Source organism: Miniopterus schreibersii, assembly GCF_964146895.1.
Source record: "Miniopterus schreibersii genome assembly, chromosome: 18".
In the NCBI taxonomy this organism is placed as follows: Eukaryota; Metazoa; Chordata; class Mammalia; order Chiroptera; family Miniopteridae; genus Miniopterus; species Miniopterus schreibersii.
In genome coordinates, this window is record NC_138121.1 from 18,406,719 (window position 1) to 18,427,707 (window position 20,989).

Genomic DNA, 20,989 nt, shown 5'->3' on the forward strand with positions numbered 1-20,989 from the left:
TACATGTCCTGTGTACATCCTGCAAGGCAGGGCTCAGGCTGCCTCTTCTCACAGCGCTGCAGTCACTGCTCCGCTATCTGTCCCTGCGCCTCACCCTCTGTGTCCTTTCTGCCACTGTTGGAGCAGAAAACCTTCTGGGCACCTCCCTCGATGGCAGCAGAGGCCTGGACCTTCCTACTTCTGGACCTAGTCCTACCTGGGCTCCTGGCTCTCGGCCTGGGCAGCAGGCAACCCTTGCTCCCGCCATCTGTCTGGACTGCTTAGCAGCCACACTTTTCAGCCAGCGTGGATGCGTTCCCTGCAGGCCCAACAGTCAGAATGTTCAGAAATGCACAAAAGGGCAGGGGAGGGTAGGTCTGCCTCCAGGCCATGGGCTGGGTGGGTCTGACTCACCTGCAGCCCCAGCACCTAGCCCAGCACCTGGCACAGCACACAGGGGAGAGACAGGGAAGGACTTGGTTGCACAGCTGGGAGATGGCATCTGTATGTGAATGCCATGTCCAACCTGCTGAGGCTGGAGTGCGGCAGGGTGGGGAGCGAAGTAACTGTCTCTTAGGGAAATATCGTGTCAAACACTCCAGGCTGCAGGGAGAAGCCCGTGGGGCCAGAGTAGGCCAGCAGGTGAGGGGCTCCACTGCATGGGCCAGGCTGCAGAGGGGACCCTGGGGAGGAGAAGTGAGAGCTGGGTTAGGGTAGCATGAGGTGCTGGCACATTAGTTGCCTTGAGACAGGAACTGCTTTCAAGCTTTGAGGAGAAATTAGTGACTTTTTTTTTTTTTGAGATAAAATTCTCTTTCAAAATACACAATTCAGTGGTTTCAGTATATTGATACGGTTGTGTAACCATCACCACTATCTAACTCCAGAATCTTTCCATCATCACACAGAGGGCCCTGGAGGAGCTTGACCTTAACTATAGTCACCATATTCCACACACTGGCCTGTCATGGTACCCGGGGCCTACCTGGAGCCCTGTGTCACTTCCACTGGTCCAAGGCTCTGGATTGTGAGGCATCCCTGGGGGACCATGTGACACAGCACTGACTTGAGCGCATACTCTGGACTGGTCTCTACACTCAACTCTGCATCTTCCTTGGGAGGGCTTGGCAGGCAGGGGTCAGGTTCAGGCGCCTCACTCCACTCGCTTCTGTGTATAAGAGCCCAGAGGCAGCGAGAACTGAACAGCATGTCTGGAAGTTAGGAAGTCTTCATCCTGGAGCCTACAGTCATACCCCACATGTGGAGGTCCTTTGGGATCTGCCATGGCCTGGTGTCCTCTCTGCAGAAGGCTCTGTCCTATGACCTGGTGGTGGGCCCCAAAGCTGCCACACCCAGAAGTGTGGCCTGGAGGGTACTGCTGTGTCATTGTCCAGCATAGGCATGCCCTGGTGCCTGAGTCCCCTGTCCCTTGGGGTCCCCTCGCTTCCCCACTCCAGGGACCAGAAAGGAGTGGTCATGGGAAAGCTGATTTCCAGGCCTCAGATTCCAGCTTCCTTCCTCCAGTTGCTCCTGTCCACTGCCTGCCTGTGTTCTCTTCACTTCAGTCCTTTGTAGAACTTTCTGAGCACTGTTATAGCCATAGTCTTAGCCACTCTCACCAGCCTGTCGCCCTCTGCAAACCCCTCCCCACCTCCTGGAGGAGGCAATCTTTCCTCAGCCATAGCTGCCTGTGGAGGTCCTTATCCCTCATCCTCTGCTTTTCTCCCCAGGTTATCCTGAAGGATCTGGAGGTGTTGGCAGAAATCGCTTCCTCCCCTGCAGGCCAGACAGAGGACCCAGGCCCCCTCGATGGCCCTGACCTCCGGGTCAGCCACTCAGAGCTTCAGGTGCCCACACCTGGCAGAGCTGGCCTGCTGACCACTCCCGGTAAGTATTCCCCTGACGCTTCCAGCCTCAGGAACCCTGGGAACACTGGTGCTCGGTCTTATCCTGGACTGGGGCCATCCTCGGGGCTGTCCCTCTCGAGCCTTGGAGTTCTGCCAAGGTGTGAAGGGTCAGTTATGGCCAGTCTCCAGGAGGCAGGTGGGCCTTGCTGTCCTGCCGCCTCCTGGCTCACACTCCAGCAGCCCCCTCATCCCTGTAAGAGATGCTCACGTCCCTCTTCCTTCATCTTCCTGCACCTTTCATCCTTTTGAGCCATTGGCTAAATATCAAACTATCTGAGTCAGCTGATCGTCTCTTTCCCTGGGGCGGCGTCTCTCTGGTCAGGAATCAAGGGGCTTTGGAGTTGGGGCTCACAGGTGGAAGACTAGGCAGCCATTTCCTTCCTCACCGAGAAGCTAAAAATAGCTCTCAACATGGCAGGCAGCCCAGGCAAGAGACAGCATAATTCAAACAGCATGTTTCCGGGCAGTCCTTGGCCATGAAGGTGGCCGTGGCGTTCCTGGTGCTCACCCTTGGAGCTCCTTCTAGACATCAGGCAGCCCTTCTCCCAGGCCAGTGCGGCTCCCAGCACCTCCCTCCCAGGCGGATACCAATTCCGTCCAATGACACCATCCTGGAAAAGACCCAGGTGTACAAGTCAATAGGAAAGTACCCCACTAATCTTGGGTGTTTGCCTGGGGTGTCTCTGTCCCCTGAGCAGCTCTTGACATCCAGGCACAAGGTCCTAGACAGCTCCTCCTCTGATCCAGAAGCCAAGCGTCAAGTGCATGTGGGGCCCTTCAGCGGCAGCTTCCTCCTGCAGCCCCACCAGGCTGGGCCCAAGGAACACCTGGGAACACCCTGCAGTCCTGACTGCGCCCAGGGCTGCATGGTCGTCACAGAGGCCTGTGCAGGGAAAGTGTCCCCAGTGACACTTGACATCAAGCCTCACCCCTGCCCTTGGAACAGGGTGTCACATAGGACCCCAGGTTCTAGGCCACCACCTGTCTGCCTGCAGCTGGTCCCAAGTCTCCAGCTGTTCCTGACTAAAGCTAAGAAGGAGTAAAGGGCTCTAGCGGCAGCACAGCTTCCTTCTCTTATTTCCCCAGGATGCAGTGGTTTCCTTGCCCACGAGCCAGTTTCCTCTGGGCAGTCAGAGGCTGTAGTCAGGGAGGCTCCCACATCCTGACCTGGGACCGGTGCTGAGGTTCCCACCCTCTGTCCCACAGCCCAGGACTCCATTCTTCATCCTGTGTCCCCAAGTCAGCATTTGAGGGTCAACCTGAAGTCCACAGGACAGATGGCAGAAATGCCCCAGGTTGGGTGTGGGGACCAGGCCTCAGTGTAGGGATAGAGCCCTCTAAGAGAGGGTAAGGAGAAGGCTCTTCCTTGGAAAGGGAGGGCCTGGAGGGCAGGGACAGGGTGGCAGTCTGGATACCTGACTGGAAGAGGGGACAGTGGCCAAGAGGAGGCACCAGCAGGGCTCTCAGATCCCCCTGTCAGAGCATCCTCTCTCCTCCATGGGAGAAACAGCCCTCAGATCCCCCTGTCAGAGCATCCTCTCTCCTCCATGGGAGAAAAAAAAAGCTGAGGCAGCACAGCCCCAGGCAGGGGGAAACACCTTCATCTTCCAGGATTCTGTGGTCCATCTATATAAGGTAGCTCTTCTCCTCCTCCCGGGCACAGAGAAGTGCCCCTGGAGCCCTGCAGGCCTGACTACATCCCAGGGTCAGTTCATAGGGGCTCATCATGACTGAAATGCTTACTTGCTAGTGGAGGGATGGGCCAGAAAAATGGCTGTGGGTGGTCCAGGTCTGCTGAAGAAGGTGGGGTGTACCCTGGAGCCATAGGGCCTGCCTGACCCAGGAAACTCTAGGAGGGACCCTGGCGCAGCAAGCCCTTTGAGCTGCTTGGGAACAAGGGCTGGAGGTACTTGGATGGCAAAGCACTCAACCCCAGCTCCTGGCCCCACCAAGATGGGGGGGCCAGTGATGAGGCTGAGGCAATGAAGATTTGCCCCAGTTCACCAAGGCTATCAGACTGGCTCACATCAGTCAGGGACTCACTCGGATTCATAGACAAACAACCAAGTAAGCCAGGTGGGAAGAAATTCCATCCCGGAAGGAACACCAAGGAAGTGCTGCAGCCAGTAATGCTGCTTGCTTCAAGAATTCACAGCTCCGAGGGCCACACGCTCTTAGCCTGAGACTCGTGTGCATGTCAAGGAATGTGGGGGCCATGCATGCATGTGCGTCCACGGCCGGCACCAGATATTTCAAATGGGTCACGTTTATACCAGACCATGGGAAGCCAGAACTGGGCCCCAGCTACCTTAGGGAGGGCACGCAGCAGGTACTGAGTTGTTGAGGGGGGCTATTAGGTCAGAAAGCACGCGGGAAGTGTGCACTTGTTCCTCTGCAGGCTGCTCTTTGTCACATTGCTTTTAAGGCATGCAAGCAAGGGGTCATTCTGTCTTTTCCCATCTGGCTGTGCACGGGGACAGTGGCTGCAAGGCCAGACCCTCTTCCTTTTTGGTTTCTGCTTTCCTTTGGCTCTCCAGGGCACAGCTCTGAGAACTTTCAGACTGCAGTGCTACATCCCTTTAGAGTAGATCACCCCACCCCATAAAGGAACTTTCTGGAAAGCCAAGGAGGCAGGGAACCTAGCAAAGATGAAATCAGTGGTGGTCCTGGGAAATCCAATGGCACCACCTGTGTGTGGGGTCGAAAACTCAAATGGTGCAGATTGAATGCGGCGGTGGGGAAGCAGGGCCCATCACACGCCTAGGCAGTTGCTATGTTGGCTTCAGTGTGCCGCAGCAGTGGTCCCTGGGGCCTGCAGGCAGAGCTGCCCACACAGTATTTTCTTCTCGCCTGCCCTAGCGTAAACATCTCCCTCTAGTGCAGAGCTGTGTGGGCTGAGGCCATGGCGCCACTTCTCCCATGCTCTCCTTCATCCCTGACCTTTGGAGAGCCCCAGGCTGGGGAGAAGGCCACCTCTGGCGCAATCTGCAGGGTAGCCCCCGAGAGGAGCAAGTGGAGGGGACACCACATTTCCCGGTCTCCCTAGATTGTGATTTGGTGAAATGAAACAAAACAAACACTTGAGTCTCCAGTGACTTGGCAACTTCTGTGCCTTCTCTGCCTGTCTTTACTGGGGAGTTGTCAGCTGAGGCTCTGCCAGGCTCTGGGGAGAGCTGATGAACCCCCTCAAGCAGACCCAAGGGGCCTGACCCTGAGCCTGTGCAGAAGGTTTGGCAGGAGCAGGAGGTCTCTGGGACCATCCCCCTGTTAGAGATGTGCCTGGCCCGCTTGGGGCTTGGACATCCCAGCTGCAGAGGAGGAGCAGCCTTGGCTAATCACAGCAGCAGTGTGGCAATCTGGGGCCAGAGGTCACCCCAGGACTGATGTTTACTCCTAAAACCCAGTTTTCCCTGTCCTTCCCTCTGGCCGTGGGATAAACTACTTATATCAGGGCTCTCTGCTCCAAGGTGGAGTTTGATCCCAACTTAAAAACATGAGCAAAAGTGAAATGTTCTAATTCCATTTTCTTCCTTATAAGCCTAGGCTAGTGTGGCCAAATGCAGAAAGAAGTTCTAGAAAAAAACCTAGAAAGCAATCCCTGGGTATTTTTCCCAAAAATAACAGTAACTGTAATAAGCAGAGCTCTCGTTAGGACGGCACTGTCCTCACCATGGATTAGCTCATGACATTGAAAGCAGAGCACTGATGTCGCTCCCACCCAGCATGGGGGACTGTGGAGCAGAGCAGTGATGGCCCAGCTCGCGGCGTCCTCTGGGTACTGGGGTCATGACCCCCAACCTGACAGTTCTTGGGGTGACCCTCCTCTTCACAGTGACTTCAGGGACCCCATTCTGGCCTCAGGCCAACACATCATTTTTTGTGCTTCTGCTTCCTCCACCTCCTCCAGCCACGCCACACAGGGTCACAGCCCCCAAGAGCCTTGCCCGTTGCTTTTTGAGCCTTAAAAGCCCTTCTTCCCACACAGTTCACAGGCAGCGTAAAAGTACAGGTGCTGGGGTCGGGAGCATCTAGGTCCACAGTCCCTCTCAGCCCCACCTGTCCTGTGAGCTGGGGCAAGTGTCCTACCTCTGTGCCACCTCTCCCTCCGCTGTAAATCGGGTGATGGGGTGCTTGGGGGCTCTGGGAGCTCTCGTGTGGAAGGGGCTGAGACAGATATGTGTGAGCTGCTGCATTCGCTTCGTTCCTTATCACAGGAGCTCAAGCATGCTGCAGGCCAGCTCAGGGTCCCCTCCTCTGTGGGGCTTTCAGGAGAACCTGGCCCAGACTCCTCTCCCGCCTCTGTTCCTCCCTCGTCACTATATACACGGGTGCTGGGGTTCACATCTGTTTCCCTCCCGGCCATGACCTCTTAGACCCTTGTTTCTCAAGGTGCAGGTTATGCAGCCTCAGCGTTGCTTAGAAGGTCATCAGAAATGGGGACACTTGGGCCCACCCCATACTCAGAATGGCATTTTATCAGGATCACCAGGTGACTCGTGTGCTCCCCACAGTTTGAGAAGCTCCAGCTCAGACTACAGGGGCTTGTTGTACCCATCTCTGAATCCCAGCATCATTCAGCACCGTCTTTTCAGAGCCCGTTATAATGACAGGAGGAGGGGGCACCAGAGCCAATCGCCTCGTCACCAGTGCTGGGTCTGAGGCTCACCTAGCACCACTACCCAGGCCTTTGCTGGTCACCAGATGGAGAGCCTAGCCCCCTCCAACCCAGGCCCATGGCTGTGGATGGTCTGAGGGCCCCTTCCTCCTCTCTCACCAGGGCTGCCCTTGGCCCCAGAGCTGTTTGCTCCAACAGCAGCCACAGCTCTCTCTTAGTGCTGCCCCTCTCCACTGCCCTATCAGCATCAAGTTCCTCTTGGACCCTGCTGTGGCCCATTAGCTTATCTCTTGCTCTGAACCAGACAGCTGGAAACCTCCTGGATTTGGGCAGCTGCCCGGGGCAAAAGGCTCCTCAGCTGGGCTGGCCTCAAGAAAAGAAAGTAGTCAGGTCCCAAGGATGCTGTTGCTACATCTTAACCACCCTTTGTCCACACAGCCCTGGGGTTTGGGCGTGATTCCACAGGCCTCACAACCCCCAAGACCCTGTTTCACAAGAGCCCTTGGCCTCCCTCCCAGGGAAGCTAGCCCCTCCCCACCTGTCCCCCTCGATTTCAAACCAGCCTCCAGTCACACAGCCCCCTCCTCCAAGCACTTCCTGTGCCAGGAACCGTTAAGCTCCACATCCCTGTGAGGCTCACAGACAGGAACCGCCACCCTGGAGAAGGTGTCACTTCCTTGAGACTGCTCTGCCAGTTAGCGACTGGGTCCTCTGGCCCTTCCCCTGCATTCTCAGGGCAGGAGATCCAGATAGGTACCCACTGTAGGGGCCAGCAGGGAGGTAAATGGGAGGGTGGGAGTGAAGCAGGGAGCCTGCTGGGCCTGGGCTGGGCAGCTAATGTTTTCCCATCTGGTTTTGTTGAACTGTAACTCGCGCTGTGTATTGAGGCCAGAGCTATTTTTATCCTGACATGTGAGGCTCCTTCACGTCATAGCCACAAAACTCAATCCAAAACATCCCAGGGAAGGTTGTTTGTGAGCCGTTCTGCAGATTCTCATGTCGCCACATCAGGTTTCACTTAGCAACATCTGTGGGGCTGGCTCCCTGGCCGCCCACCCCACCCGCCCGGTTTTGTGTACCAAATGCTCCCGACAGCATCTGTCTGCCCCTGGGCCAGCGGCGGTCACGTGCGCTTCCTGCCAGAGCCTGCTTCTCCAAACCAGAAAGGCGAGGCACCGGCATTTGGCTGCAGGACTGGTCCTCAGCAGGATTAAGGAGTGAAACTCCTGCTCTTCCGAGCCTCCCCAAAGGGTGCCTCCCTCCTGAGACCTAAGGCCAGGTTGTTTTCCTCTCCTCCCCCTTCCTGGGCCTCTGCCAGCCAGCCTGCCCATCATCTCTGAGCCTGGAAGACTGTGCTGTGAGTGTAGGCTGCGTAAAAGCCTCTTAGTCCTTAGCAGAACCTCAGCACGGGGGGAGGGTGCACCCTGAACCAGGGCACGCTACCCCTTTCTGATGGACCAGCAGCACCCAGCCCAGGGCCTCACAGGCCGGTGGGAGAGCTCAGCAGAATTGGCTTTTATCAGAGGTGCTGGGAAAGGAGGCCAATTCCCAGCCATGCTTGTCAAGTGTGTGGACAGGCGAGAGCCAGAAGTGGGCTAAGTGGCCTATGGAGGGAGGCATTGTGAGCTCCCCACGGGGAGGCTGCAGTTGGGCAGACATGAGTTCCATTGAGAGGCCTGTCATTCCCTGTAATACCTTCTGGAGTAGGTTTGTTTCCTGCTCCCCCATCTCCTCCTCCTGTACTTGCAGCCCTGCCTGAGAACATCTCTTAGTTCCATCTCCAGCCAACTGGGCCTGAGGACCAGTGAGGTCAGTAAAGTGGCTGGTGGGCCAGTGGGAGGCTGAGGCTAGGAGAGATGGAGTAGGCCCGCACCCTGTCCATGGTGAGCAGGGAGGCAGGCCCCAGCCTTGACCAGCCTACCCCGAAAGTGTTCCCCTCCCCCAACCAGTAGAGGACTGTCCTGCCCAGACATGTTTCTATACAGTTAGGATGGGATCTCATTGAGCTTTATAAGGCTCCTGGCTCCCTCCTTCAGAGGCGTCTGCCCTTGAGGGCAGTGGTCCTGACCAGAGCCCCTCTGGTGTATAGGAGCCTAGAGGGCAGAAGGCCCCACCCCATAGCTGTAGACCCGAGCAGGCCAGGCCCAGACAGCTCCCCCAGAGCTCCCACCACACTCTGGCCTCCCGCCAGCCAAGTCTCAGGGGAGGTGCCGGGCCCCTGCTCTTTGTAGTCTTTAAGTGGTGGGAGGGCTGATTTACAGAGGCTTTCCCAGCAACCGCTGCACTGTGAGAATGGGAGTCACTTGCCGTGGCTTCTTGGTGATATGACTCTGCTCTCCTCCAACCTCCCACTGAGGGCCTCAGCTCCAGGGGCCATCACGCAGGCCTGGACTTTCAGAGTTGTTTGTGTGGCCCAGAGGGGAGCTGTCGCTTAGGAGACTGGGACTATGTCCAGAGCAGCCCCATGCTTTCTCTTCTGCCATATGTGACAGCTACGAGGTAGCAGGTTTCCCTCCCTGAATGTGGGGTTGGTTAGAGATACAGGTGACCCCCTCTCCTTGCAGCCTCTCTACCTCCCAGATTTGAAGTCTCCCCACTCAGAGACATTCCAGACTGTCCTCTAGCCCTGAGTCATTCTTCAGGACAGTGGGAAGAGCTTTCAGTGGCCTGGGTTATGGCATATTAGCTAATAGCAGCCCCCATTTATGGAGCACAGACTATGTGGCAGGGCCCAGGCCCAGGACATTGTATGTTTTGTCTCATTTAATAGGGGTTCTTATTGCCCCCACTCTACAGATGAGGAAACTGAGGCTTAGATTTGGCCATGGTTGCACAGCTAGTTAGTGGTAGAGTGAAGATCTGAACCCATGTCTGATGGACTCCCAAGCTGAGCTCTTAAACACCATGCTCAATGCTTCCCACTGCCCCTTGGAGGCCGGAACACTAGGCATCTTTCCCCAGTGCCTGCCCAAGACACCCAAGCCCCCGGGGAATGGAGACTGTGGCCTCAGTTGGGGAGGATTTCTTTATGGTCATTGTCTGTGTTGGTCCCTTTGTCCTTTGGAATACTTTGGAGCCTAAATGGCATTATGCCTAGAAATGGGGTGGGATGGGGGTGCACATACAGAAGCAAGAAGGAGAAAGGGACACAAGGAACCATCACGAACAAGCACCCAGTGAGCTGGATTCCAGTCCACGCGCACCTCCAGTGCGTGTGTAGGGGTCGCCTATGCCCTCCATCCAGGCCACCACGAGGCATCCCAGTTTATATCCTCAGCATGGGGACAATGAGGTGGGGCCGAGAGGCAGCTGGTCTGCCTCAACAGCTATACCTGCAGCCACCTTTTCAGAGGTGACTCCAGCTGGGCCTGGGGTAACACGATCTGTAAGAATGTGACACTTGATTCTGCAAACAACCCCTCTGGGCCAGGGAGCAGAGACTGTTTGCCATTCCAGAGTCACCCAGGATCTCTCAGGCCAGGCTGTTCTGGGCAAGAACCCAGAACAACACACTGCAGACAAGTTAAGTGAGGGCCACCCTTGAACTGAGCTGCTTACTCGGCCCTGCACAGGGCACGGGAGCTGTCTAGGGGGTTCTGAGGGGAGAGGACAGTAGTTTGAAGATGTGACTCCTGATAAGGAACCCTTCCAGATGACTCACAGCTGCCTTTCCCATTCCCACTCACTTCCCCAGAAGGACCGTGCAAGGACATAGGGAAGTCTAAGTTCAGCAAAAGGCAGCTACTGGGAGAAGGTTGTACTGCTGCTGCCTGGCCACTGGCACCTAATGAAGTCAACCTATAGGAGCTCCTCTGTAGGCTCGCTTCTTGTACTCTAGATGGTTCTTGTTTTGTACTTTGGCTGACGCTTCTGGGAGCCACATCCCCTCGCACAGCCAAGCTAGATTCCCAGAGACCCCACATCCTGCCTCTTTCATGTCTGTGTGTGCCCATCCTCTCCCTGGTCTGGGGAGGAAGTCATGACTGGGCCAGAGAGGGGTCAGCCTGGAAGCAATGGCCCTAGATACCTGTCAGCCCTCGACTTCCTCCCGTGCCCTCTCTGAATGCCAGACTTCCAGTTAGAAGTTGAATAAGTTCTGAGTACCTAACATACAGAATGGTGATTATAGTTAATAATACTGTGCTATATACTTGAAAGTTGCTAAGAGTAGATCATAAATGTTCTCACCACAAAAAAGAATGGTAATTATGTGAAGGTGGTGTTAGCTAATGCTGTGGTTGTAAGCATTTTGCAATATATGTAAGTGTATCAAATCAACAGGTACACGGTAAACTTACACAATGTTACATGTCAATTACATCTCAATAAAGCTGAAAAAATTAAAATGAAGCATCTACAAATTTTTTAAATATGGGACAAGTGAATATCCATCCACATGCAAAATAATTAATTTGGACTTTTTCATACCATATACAGAAATTTAAATGGATCAGAGACCTAAATGTAAGAGCTTTAAAAGAAAGAAAAATTCTTGCAAGAAACCATATCATAGATCTTTCTGACCTTGGATTAAGTAACAGTTGCTTAGATACGACACCAAAAGCACAAGCAACCAAAGAAAGAAATAGATAAATTGGAATTCATCAAAATTTTTAAAATTGTGCTTCAGAGGACACCATCAAGAAGGTGAAAAGACAAGCCACAGAATTGGAGAAAATACTTATATGCGATGTAAAAGAACTCTTACAACTCAACAATGAAAAGATAACCCAATTTAAAAATAGGCACAGGATTTGAACAGACATTTTTCCAAAGATATACAAATAGCCAATAAGCACATGAAAAGATGTTCAGCATCATTAATCATTAGGGACGTACAAATCAAACCCCCAGTGAGATACCACTTCCCATCCACTAGGAGGGCTAATCAAAAAGAGATGATACCAAGTGTTGGCGAGGATGTGGAGAAATTGGAACTCTCATGCATGGCTGGTGGGAATGTAAAGTGGTGCAGCCACTGGAAAACCGTGTAGCAGTTCCTCAAAAGTTTACACATGGAGGGTGACTAGATGATCCAGAAATTCCTCTCTTGGGTATATAACCAAGGGAAATGAAAACATATTCACATAAAACCTTATATATGAGTATTTACAGCAACATTATTCTTAATAGCCCAAAAGTACAATCAACCAAATGGCCCACCAGCTGATAGATGGATAAAATATGGTCTGTCCATACAGTGGAATATTATTCAGCCATAAAAACTAATACACGACTGATAAATACTACAGCATAGATGAACCTGGAAAATATGCTAAGAAGCCACACACTGTGTGATTCCATTTATATGAAATATCCAAAATAAGCAAACCCATAGAGACAATAGATTAATGGTGCCAGTGGATGGTAGAGGAGGAAATGGAGGATGACAGCTAATGGTTACCAGGTTTTTTGAGGGGAGTGATGAAAATGTTCTGGAAATAGTGGTGATAGATGCACAACTTTGTGAATCTACTGCAAACCACTGCATTGTGCACTTTAGAACTTTATGGTATGTGAATTATATCTCAAACTGTTTTTCAATGCCCTGTTAATGTTTTGGGCATATGGAAGGAGGACTCCTACTGTCGCTAACACCTCTTTCCAGCAGTGCTGGAGGTCAGCGTGTGTTAGAAAGGAAAATGGGGGAAACCCAAGGGGTGTGTGAATACACTGCATGGGAATCATCCATGCATTCTGTCAGCCTTGCCCTTGTCCTTCCCCTCCCCTTCGATTCCCTCCTCTCCTCTCCCCTCCCCTCACTAGTGCTGGGTGTTTTCAGCAGGGACACATCAGAGGGAGACCTCCAGTGTGCTTCTGGTTGGTTCTAAAGCCAACTCCGGGCTCTGAAAATGTTCAGAGCATGACTCTAAAAGGGCATCTTTGCCTGAAAATGAGGAAAAATGTCTGATTTCAAAACATTGGGTGCAGGTTAAAACACATGGTAACATTTGTAGTGTTTGTTGTCTTTAATCTAATGGGTGTGGGCATAATTACTTTTTGTTAAGTCACACTGGGAAAGGAGTGTGGCTTTTGCCTCTCCGGGTGTGTCAGTTTTGTGGACCGTTGAGATAGGGGGCCTATCTTCCCCCTTTTTTCTCTTTGATTTGTCATTTGTCAACTGGCCAAAATAAAGGCCAAGCATATTTTATTTATTGAGATAATGAGTAGAAGTTTGTTTTTAAAAATTGCATAGCACCTAGCAGAGGATCTTACACATAGGCAGTGTTCACTAAGTGGCCAGGGGTTGGCTGGGCTGGGCTGGGCTGGGGTGGGGTGTTCAGGTCAATGGGTCTGTTTACAGTAAGCAAAGCTGTATTTGCTTGTGCATACCTGTGTAGTCCTTGACCAAGGGTCAACCTTGGCCCTTGGTTGAAGACTTTCCCTCATCTTGTTGCACACAGATCCCTACCACCATCTTTTTGGTGTTTACAATTGTTTATATTCTGGGTTAGGGGGGTTCCCATTCACCCTGTGGTCACATAAAGTAAATCCCAGCTCTGTCCCTTTCTCTACAGGTACCAAAGGCTTAGAATGTTCTCCTTCCACTCCCACCATGAACTCCTACTTTTATAAGTTCATGATCAACCTTCTCAAGAGGTTCAGCAGTGAACGGAAGCTCCTGGAGGTCAGAGGTGCCTTCATCATCAGGTTAGCATCCGCGTACTTTCTTTTCCTCACAGAGCCACCGTGCAAGATGTCAGATCAGCCATTTTCTCTTTCATGTCACTCATCTGCTTTTCCTGACCTTTATGTTTGTTCTTAAAAGAAATGAAGAAGGTTCCCACCTTCACACTGGGTTGCAGTGCTACTGACATGAGGCAGGTCAGTGTCACCATTTTTTAAGCAAATGAATTAGTTTTTTGCTTGCGAGACAATGTTTTCCTTTGAGGTTGGCTATCGTCCCATTAAACGCCCTAGTCAGTCTTTGGGGAAGGGAGGGAGGTAAGCCAGATGGGATGTGAACCATGGCTGTGCTCAATGCCGCACTGCCAGCACAGGGTTTGCCCAGGGTTGCTGGCAGCTGTGGCTCTGGTGGAGCCAGACACTCAAGTGATGTGAGCCTGGATGGTTCCTGGGCCCCAGCCCCCATCACTCAGTGCCTCTAGAACTGTCATCACCAGTAGCATGGCCAGGTCTGACCCTTTGCTGCCTGCTCAGCTCCAAGGAGCATGGTTATCAGAAGACCAACAAAATCTAGATGGGACACAGATTTTTCCAGGTATAAGACTTCTCCAGAACAGTCTGAGTGGCAGTTCTCACCTCTGGCTGTGTGTTAGGTCACCAAGCAGGCTTAAAAAGAAGTTGATGGCTAGCCTTCCCCCAATCAGTGAAATCAGAATCTCTGGGGTAAGGAGGATTGTTAAAGTCATCCAGAGAACAGACTAGATTAATATGGTCCTGGGAGTAAGGGAGGCTTCTGAGGCCAGTGGGGAATCAGGCTGTACAGAGGCTCCAAGGCAGGCAGAAGCATGGAGAGTTCATTTTGCTATAAACCTGAAGGCAAGGGGCAGAGGAGCTCGGCCTTGTGGACCATACTGAGGATTGGGGACCTTACCCAGAGGTCATGGGAAGCCAATGAAAGGGCTTGAGCAGGGAAATGATATGACCAGATTTCAGTTTTAAAAGATTACTGTGCTGCTGTGGGAGAGGGGGGCAAGATGGATGTGTAGGAGCCTGTTGTCTAAGTGAGAGATGGTGGCAGCTGTTGGGGGATGGGAAGAAGCAACAGGATTCAAGAATTAGTAGGCAGTATAATCGATCGGTGATTGATTGCAGGAGGGAATGAGGGGAGAGGGAGTTGGAGTGATACCCAGGACCCTGGTGTGACATGAGGGTGGATGGTGGTGACAGTCCCTGGCATGGGAGCCCTGGAGGAGGAACAGGGAGGGAGGAGGGGCCCATATTTGAGTTTAAATTGCTTTGGGGACATCAAAGGGGAGATGCTGAAGAAGCAGTTTGCTATATCTATCTCTCAAAACAGGGACCTAGGCCTGAGATACAAATCTGGAAACTGATGCCACAATCATTCATTCATTCACTCATTCATTTATTCAACAGATTTGACTGAATACTGATTCTTTGCGAGGTGCCATTCTAGGTGGTGCCCCTGTGGAGTTTGTATTCTTAGAACAGTCAGTTGTAAGAGAGCAGAGAAGGAAGGGAAGGAGCCTGAGCTGAGCCCTTAGGAGCTCTAGTGTGTACCCGCTGGGAAGGAAGGAGAAGCCAGGAGAGGAGGCTGAGAAGAAGGGCTCAGGAGGTAGGAAGAAGCAGAGGAAAGAGGGGAGTGGCAAGAGGCAGTGAGGGGAGATGATGCCCCAAGAGGGTCTCCTGGGAGGCATAGGGGAGGGAGCCACTGGGCCCTAGCTCAAAAGCTGAGCATAGAGTTGAGGGACCTGGAGAACACGTCAACAGATTGACTCGAAGGAGGGGACAGGCTTGCCTAGCCAGGAGGACAAATAGCAGGGCCACAAAGTCCCTGCCCTCTGAGAGGAAAAGGCTTCTGATGGTCTAGACTACCATAAGGTGTCCTGTGGTGGTGGGAGGGTGTCACCGCACTATTGGCATTTGGGGTCAGATCATTCTTTGTGGCAGAGACTGTCCCTTTGCAGTGTAGGATGTTGAGCAGCATCGCTGGTCTCCACCCACTAGTTGGCACAATCAAAAATGGCTTCAAACATTTCCAAATGTCTCCTGGGAGCAAAATTGCCCTGAATGAGAACCAAGGCTAAGAGGTACAAAAATGGATTCCTATCTTCACTGGCCAAAAGAGAAAGATTTCCATGGTTTTTCATCACATCAAGTTGGCCAGTCAGTCAGGGATTGAAGTAGAGGTTAGATGTGGTACAAGAGACCCCCCACCAGGAAAATGACGGACTATCCCCACATGAGTGACAGTTAGCTTTATGTGGTTTTCCAAATTGCAGAGGTGTCAGCCCTCTGATGAACTCTCCTTGCCTGGAAGACTTCCAGGGAACCAGTGGAGAGAGAAGCCTTTGAAAAAGGCATTCATAGCTAGTTTCCTCTCTGGAGAACAGGGCTGTATTGGGTTCTTCCAACCTCTCTCAGCCTCACATGCCTCATCAGGGGCTTGGAGAGATGGAGCTCTGGGGGTGAGCAGCACCCCCAGACTGCACCAGGCAGAAGTGCGGAACATGGCTCTGCAGCTGGCGGCCCTGCCACCGCCATGTTCCCATTTACAGCCTCCAGGGCAGTGAGGCTCTGCTCACTTTGCAGTGTCTCCCAGGCATCTGGGGCTAATGAGAATCCTCATCTTGCAGAAAGGAAATGAGAGGAAACCATATACCCATCCGGCTTCGTCAAAGCTGGACTACAGACCCTTGCACTCTGCTAATTCCATAGCTGCCACTTTATTCCTTCTGTGAGAGAGTGCTGAGTCCAGTGCCTTGGGTGGGGGAGTCCTATACAACCTGAGAGCCAAGACCAGTTGGGGCGCAGCTTCTCAGAGGAGCACCAGCACCTTCCTCCTGGTCCACTGGGGGCTCAGTATATCCAGCATGGTGATCATTCACTGTTTCAGGGCACACAACCCTCATGGACCACACTTGGGCCTCATGGGCATCCAGCTGGCCTCCCTCCCACCCCACACAGCCTCAGAGGTCTCCTCGCCCTTGGCACTCGCACAAAGAACCAGGGCTGAGACAAAAGGAACCTTGTGGCTGGGCCCCTCACACATGTTGTCCCTCTTAGTCCTTTGCTCCATTTGTCCAGCCTGCCATTACTTCACGCAGCACCAGCACCTGTCAGTACGTGTTAAAGCCGACAGCCACCTGGCCCTGCTTCCTCTAGGCTGCACCAGACCCATGATCCTGCTGCCTATTAAGCTAGTGTGCCAGGCCACAGCCGGCCAGCCCAGGTAACAGTCCTGCATTCTCAGGGCACCCACAGCGCAGTGTCAAATGTAGAGGAGGCCTTGAAGGTGTGCTTTCCTCCCCCTTCCTGCTGTCAGGGGGCTGGGGCCCTTCAGCAGAGATTGCTAGGGATGAGCCCCCGGGAGTGTCAGCCTCCCTGCAGGCTTCTCATTTCATTTCCTATGTTCTGCTGAGGGTTGTAAAGAGGAGTGTAATAATGGTGCTTGCAGACTACTGAGATGAACCACAGGCCTGATAAGAAACACAGTAAATGATTAAACCCTCCAGGTGTTACGCAAACTATAAGTTGCTCTTCTCAACCCCCAAGATTGATCATTGAGAAAAAAAGGACAGAGATTCTTCTGGCGGTTTCTGTAGTAGTATGTTTAGCTCCAGGTCCAGGAGCGGCTGCCATGTCTAGGGCGAAGGCATCTGGAGGCCTTGGAGACAGACATCTGGTGGGGGGTCTTGGCATGGAGGAAGATGCCTGATTTCCCTCGGGACCTGGAGCATTTCCTCTCCCCCATATAGCTTTCCCAGGCTGCACCTCGGGGGGGTGGGGGGTGGGAGTGGGGCCCGAACTCCAGCCACGCCCCTGGATGGGTTGAACATCCTCTCTGGATCCAAATGGCCTTGTTATCTGGTGAACATAACGATGTAGATGCACATTGAGTTTGGGGGAGCCAGTCGCTTCAAAACCTCATCTCAGCCAGACTTCATGGGAACTGCTCACAAGTCCACATATGGAGGGAAGATGAGGAGAGGATTAGGGGGTGCTAAGAGCAGGCTGGTGCCAGGCACCCCCCACCCCTGCCTGCACCCACACCCTCCCCAGGACTCCACAGGCGTGTGGCAGATGGGCCCCCCACAGGCCCTCAGGGCAGAATTAAGAGGGGAGCTTCTGGAGTGGAACAGACTTGGGTTCGAATCTCAGGTCCTCCAGTTTTTAACTCTGTGACCCGTTTCCAAACCTGTTTTGCTTTGCCTGTGAGACGAAGACGATAGTGCTGCCTGCCGTTTGCTGAGAGGGTTACGTAAGACCGAGCATGTTCCAGCTCTCGGCACAGCTTGATAAAGGGGAGCTGTTGTTCCGCCTCACGATGTGGCCTCGGCCTCCCATGGTGGTCTGTGGGGAGGGGAAACCGGACTCGAGAGGGTGAATAATTGAACCTTCTGTGCCAACAGCTGGCTCTGGTGCACCAGGCTTGCTGCCCCAGCACCCAGGGCATCCACCAGCGGCCCAGCCCGGCCCCATTAGAACAACTCTGCCCAGGGTGGGTGTTCGTGTACATTTATTTCCCTCTCCCAGCCTCTTCCCACCCTCCACGCCAGTACACGCAGGACAAGCGCAGGCCTTGTTTTCCCATGAACTGGTCCACTTATACTCAGTATTAAAGGCGAGGAGGGAGAAAGCGCAGCTTCTTTGATAAACTGTGATATGAACTCCAGCATAATCCAGCAGCTGGGTCTTTACAAGGCCTGCTTCTGTGCTGGGAAGGGAGCGGGGCGGACGACGCCTCTCTCTGCCGGCCAAGATGGCCCTCTGGCCAGGCGCCCTCCGCCTTAATCAGCTGAGCCCCTTCCTCCCTGCCAGCAAAGAGGGCTGGCCAGAGAATGCTTTCTTTTTAACGAGCAACTGTGCTGTGAACTTAAGGCTCAGCCCAGTTGATGGTGGACGAGGTCCCAAGCACCCTCCCTGGGAAAAGAGGTGCCCCTAAGATGAGGCGAGTGTTTGAAGAGCATGGGCCAGGGGCCCAAGTGAGAGAGGAGGGGGCAGTCATGAGGCTTCTTCCATGAGACCCAGGCCTCCCCACCCCCCTCCCCAGGGTTTGTATAAGAGCCCTGTGTTGGGGTCGGTGGAGTGGGGAATTGATTGGCCGCTGAGGTGGGTGGTGGGGCAGGGGAGCCAAGGCCTCGGAAGCCACTGGAAACTGGACTTGTTTTTAATTGCAGGGGCTGGGTGGGGGGGGCCTCCAGAGAAGAAGCTCTCTTTCATGCTGTAATTGGGAAATTCCACTTTGCTGTCCTTGTGTATTCTGCTTGTGAGACGAGCCCTTGGCTGAGGCCAAATGGCCACTGTGGCTGGGGCAGCCCACACCAGCTAATCTGCCTGACTCTCCTCACTCTCTATCGCCTCCCGGCCTCTGGAGTCCGTTGACGTTGTGTGCATCCCCTTTACCCTGTCTGCCTTTATATGAGCCACCTTACCTGCCCTGGGGGCATTGGCCAGGCCCCCAAGAGCCCACTGTGCCGATGCTAATAGAAGATGGATCAGAGTAAAGTGGCAAGACCCAGGTCCCTGGTTCAGTGGCATTTGAGAAAAGGACACTTCTCCTCTGGCCCCAAGTCTACAGCAGAGGGCTTCTAAGAGGTCCCACTTGAATCTCTTCCTTTTATTCCTCAGAATAAAAATAAATTACTATGACAAACATATGCCAACCTAAGTCTATCTACCCAGAATGCAGGCGGGTTTTGATCTTTCATTAGTTTGTGACCATATTAGTGGGCCCTCAGCTGAGGCCAATGAGACGGGACATTGAACAGGACTGGAGGAATTCTTCCAAGGAGTGTCCTATGTCCCTCTCAGAAGAAGCTTCTCTTGCTGACTTCAGGTCAGTCTGCGCAGCTCCTCATGTGAATCTTCAGGAGCTTTCCACAGTCATTCCCCTACCCCTGCCCCCCGGAGCCAGGGCTGGGGTGCTTTTGTTGAAATGCAGGACAGCAAAGGAAGTATGTGGCAGAAGCTACTTTGTACCACCAGCCCTTGGCTCTGATCTCCTAATTGGGGACAGCGCTGAGGGAATGAATGGCAGGCACAATCTGACACACCAGAGAAAGAGTCCTGCCCCCAAAGATAGAAAGATGTCCTTGAGAAGGGCAAAATTCAGAGAGCCCAGCCCACTCTTGTTTCCATTGTCCCCTAATCCATGGCAAAGTACCAGCCTCTCAGCACCTCACAGAACCATCTGTGACCCAGGGGTGACAGGGAGGGCTGGAGACAAGCCAGTGGCTTTGCTCTGCCTCCTCCAAGCAGTCCCCACACTGTCCCTGTAGAGCCCACTGTCATCCACACTGGTCCTCCCTGCAGAAGTGATGTTTTCTTCTGGAAAATGGAAACGTGTTGAGCCCTTGCTAGGCTGGGCTGGAATTAATTAGGTTTAAGGGGGGGCAGGGGAGGGGTACTAGCCAGAGGGAGCCCTGCATAGTGTGCTCTGGAAGTTTGCGGAGCTTTAGAGGGAAGTGTCCCCATGTTTCAAGCATCCTCCTGGGTCCCTGTGATGGGGGAGCTGGAAGGAAGCCAAGAGTCCACTCACTCGGAGCAGGGCTTGCGGGAGGTTAGAAGTCACAGGTGAACTTGGCAGGAGGAGGCCATGTAACCCAAGCAGCCCTCCTCCCACACAGCCAGCCCTTTGCCCTAGCATCCTGAAGCCCCTATGGTGTGAGTAAGGACTCAGGAACCATTCCATGCCCACTGCACAAGCATGCCTTTTGGACTCCTTATCACATAGGTGCTGGTTCCTGCTAGGCTCTCTCCAGCCTCTGATTAAAATGTGTAGCTGTATTATTTACAATAGCTAAGTTCTGGAAGCAGCCCAAGTGCCCATCAGTAGATGAGTGGATAAAAAAGCTGTGGTACATTTACACAATGGAATACTGTGCAGCTATTAAAAAGAAGAAAATCTTACACTTTAAGACAGCATGGATAGACCTGGAGAGTATTATACTAAGTGAAGTAAGCCAGTTAGAGAAAGACAAATAGCACATGATCTCACTTATAAGTGGAATCTAAAGAACAAAATAAACTGCCCAACAAAATGGGGCCAGAGGTATGGATACATGGAACAGAATAACAGACCTCAGTGTGGTGGAGGGAGGGGAGAACTAGGGGGAGGGGACAGGAAGAGATTAACCAAAGAACATATATACATATATGAATAACCTATGGACACAGACAATAGCATGTGGAAGACCTGGAGTGGGGCAGGGGTTGGGTGGAAGGGGGCAGAAAGGGAGAAAATGGGAGACATCTGTCATACTGTCAATAATAAAAAAATAAATGTGTAGGTGATTAAAAACCATCAGCTCTCCAGCCCATGGCTCAGAGAGCCAGCAGGGCCTGAGGGTGATTGTCAGAAACTGTTGCCAGGGGCTAAGAACTTGATAATGAATTTTCTTCTGAAGTTTGAGGAGGTGTTTCTGGATGGAATCTGCAGTCCTCTAGATTTGTTTATATTTTACCTAAGGATGCCAGGAAACTAACAGTTTTGACCTTGGTAAGTTAGATGGCTTAGTGAATTAGCAAGTAGCTGATGGGTATCATATTGTCGCATCTTAACCAGCCAGCAGCAGGTTTGGAATCGGTCCCTAGAAGTCATTTCTATCCCCCTGCCTCCCTGGGGTCGGGCTTCCTCTGAGCCAGGACAGACAAAGAGGCGTCCTTAGTTTTAAAAGTGCCCGTAAACTCCTCTGGAGCAGCAGTTACAGAATGTGTCCTGCTCATCTGCTGAAGGATGTGTTCCTCAGGAAGCTCTTTCATCCTGTATCACTTAAGCTTAGGTATCCTCAGGCAGTCCTGTGCATCCCTGTGTTTGCCCCACAAGTGGTTTCTTTTAGCA

At 52.8% G+C, this 20,989-nt stretch overlaps 1 protein-coding gene across 1 annotated transcript in view; it reads left to right on the forward strand.

Moving 5' to 3' along the window:
* Positions 1–20,989, forward strand: part of VAC14 (VAC14 component of PIKFYVE complex) — a 94,547-nt gene that overhangs the window by 44,719 nt on the left and 28,839 nt on the right. The window contains exons 13-14 of the mRNA XM_081117607.1: positions 1,710–1,866; positions 13,020–13,152. Coding sequence (XP_080973733.1) covers positions 1,710–1,866; positions 13,020–13,152 — 290 coding nt within the window. The remainder of the gene's footprint in view (positions 1–1,709; positions 1,867–13,019; positions 13,153–20,989) is intronic.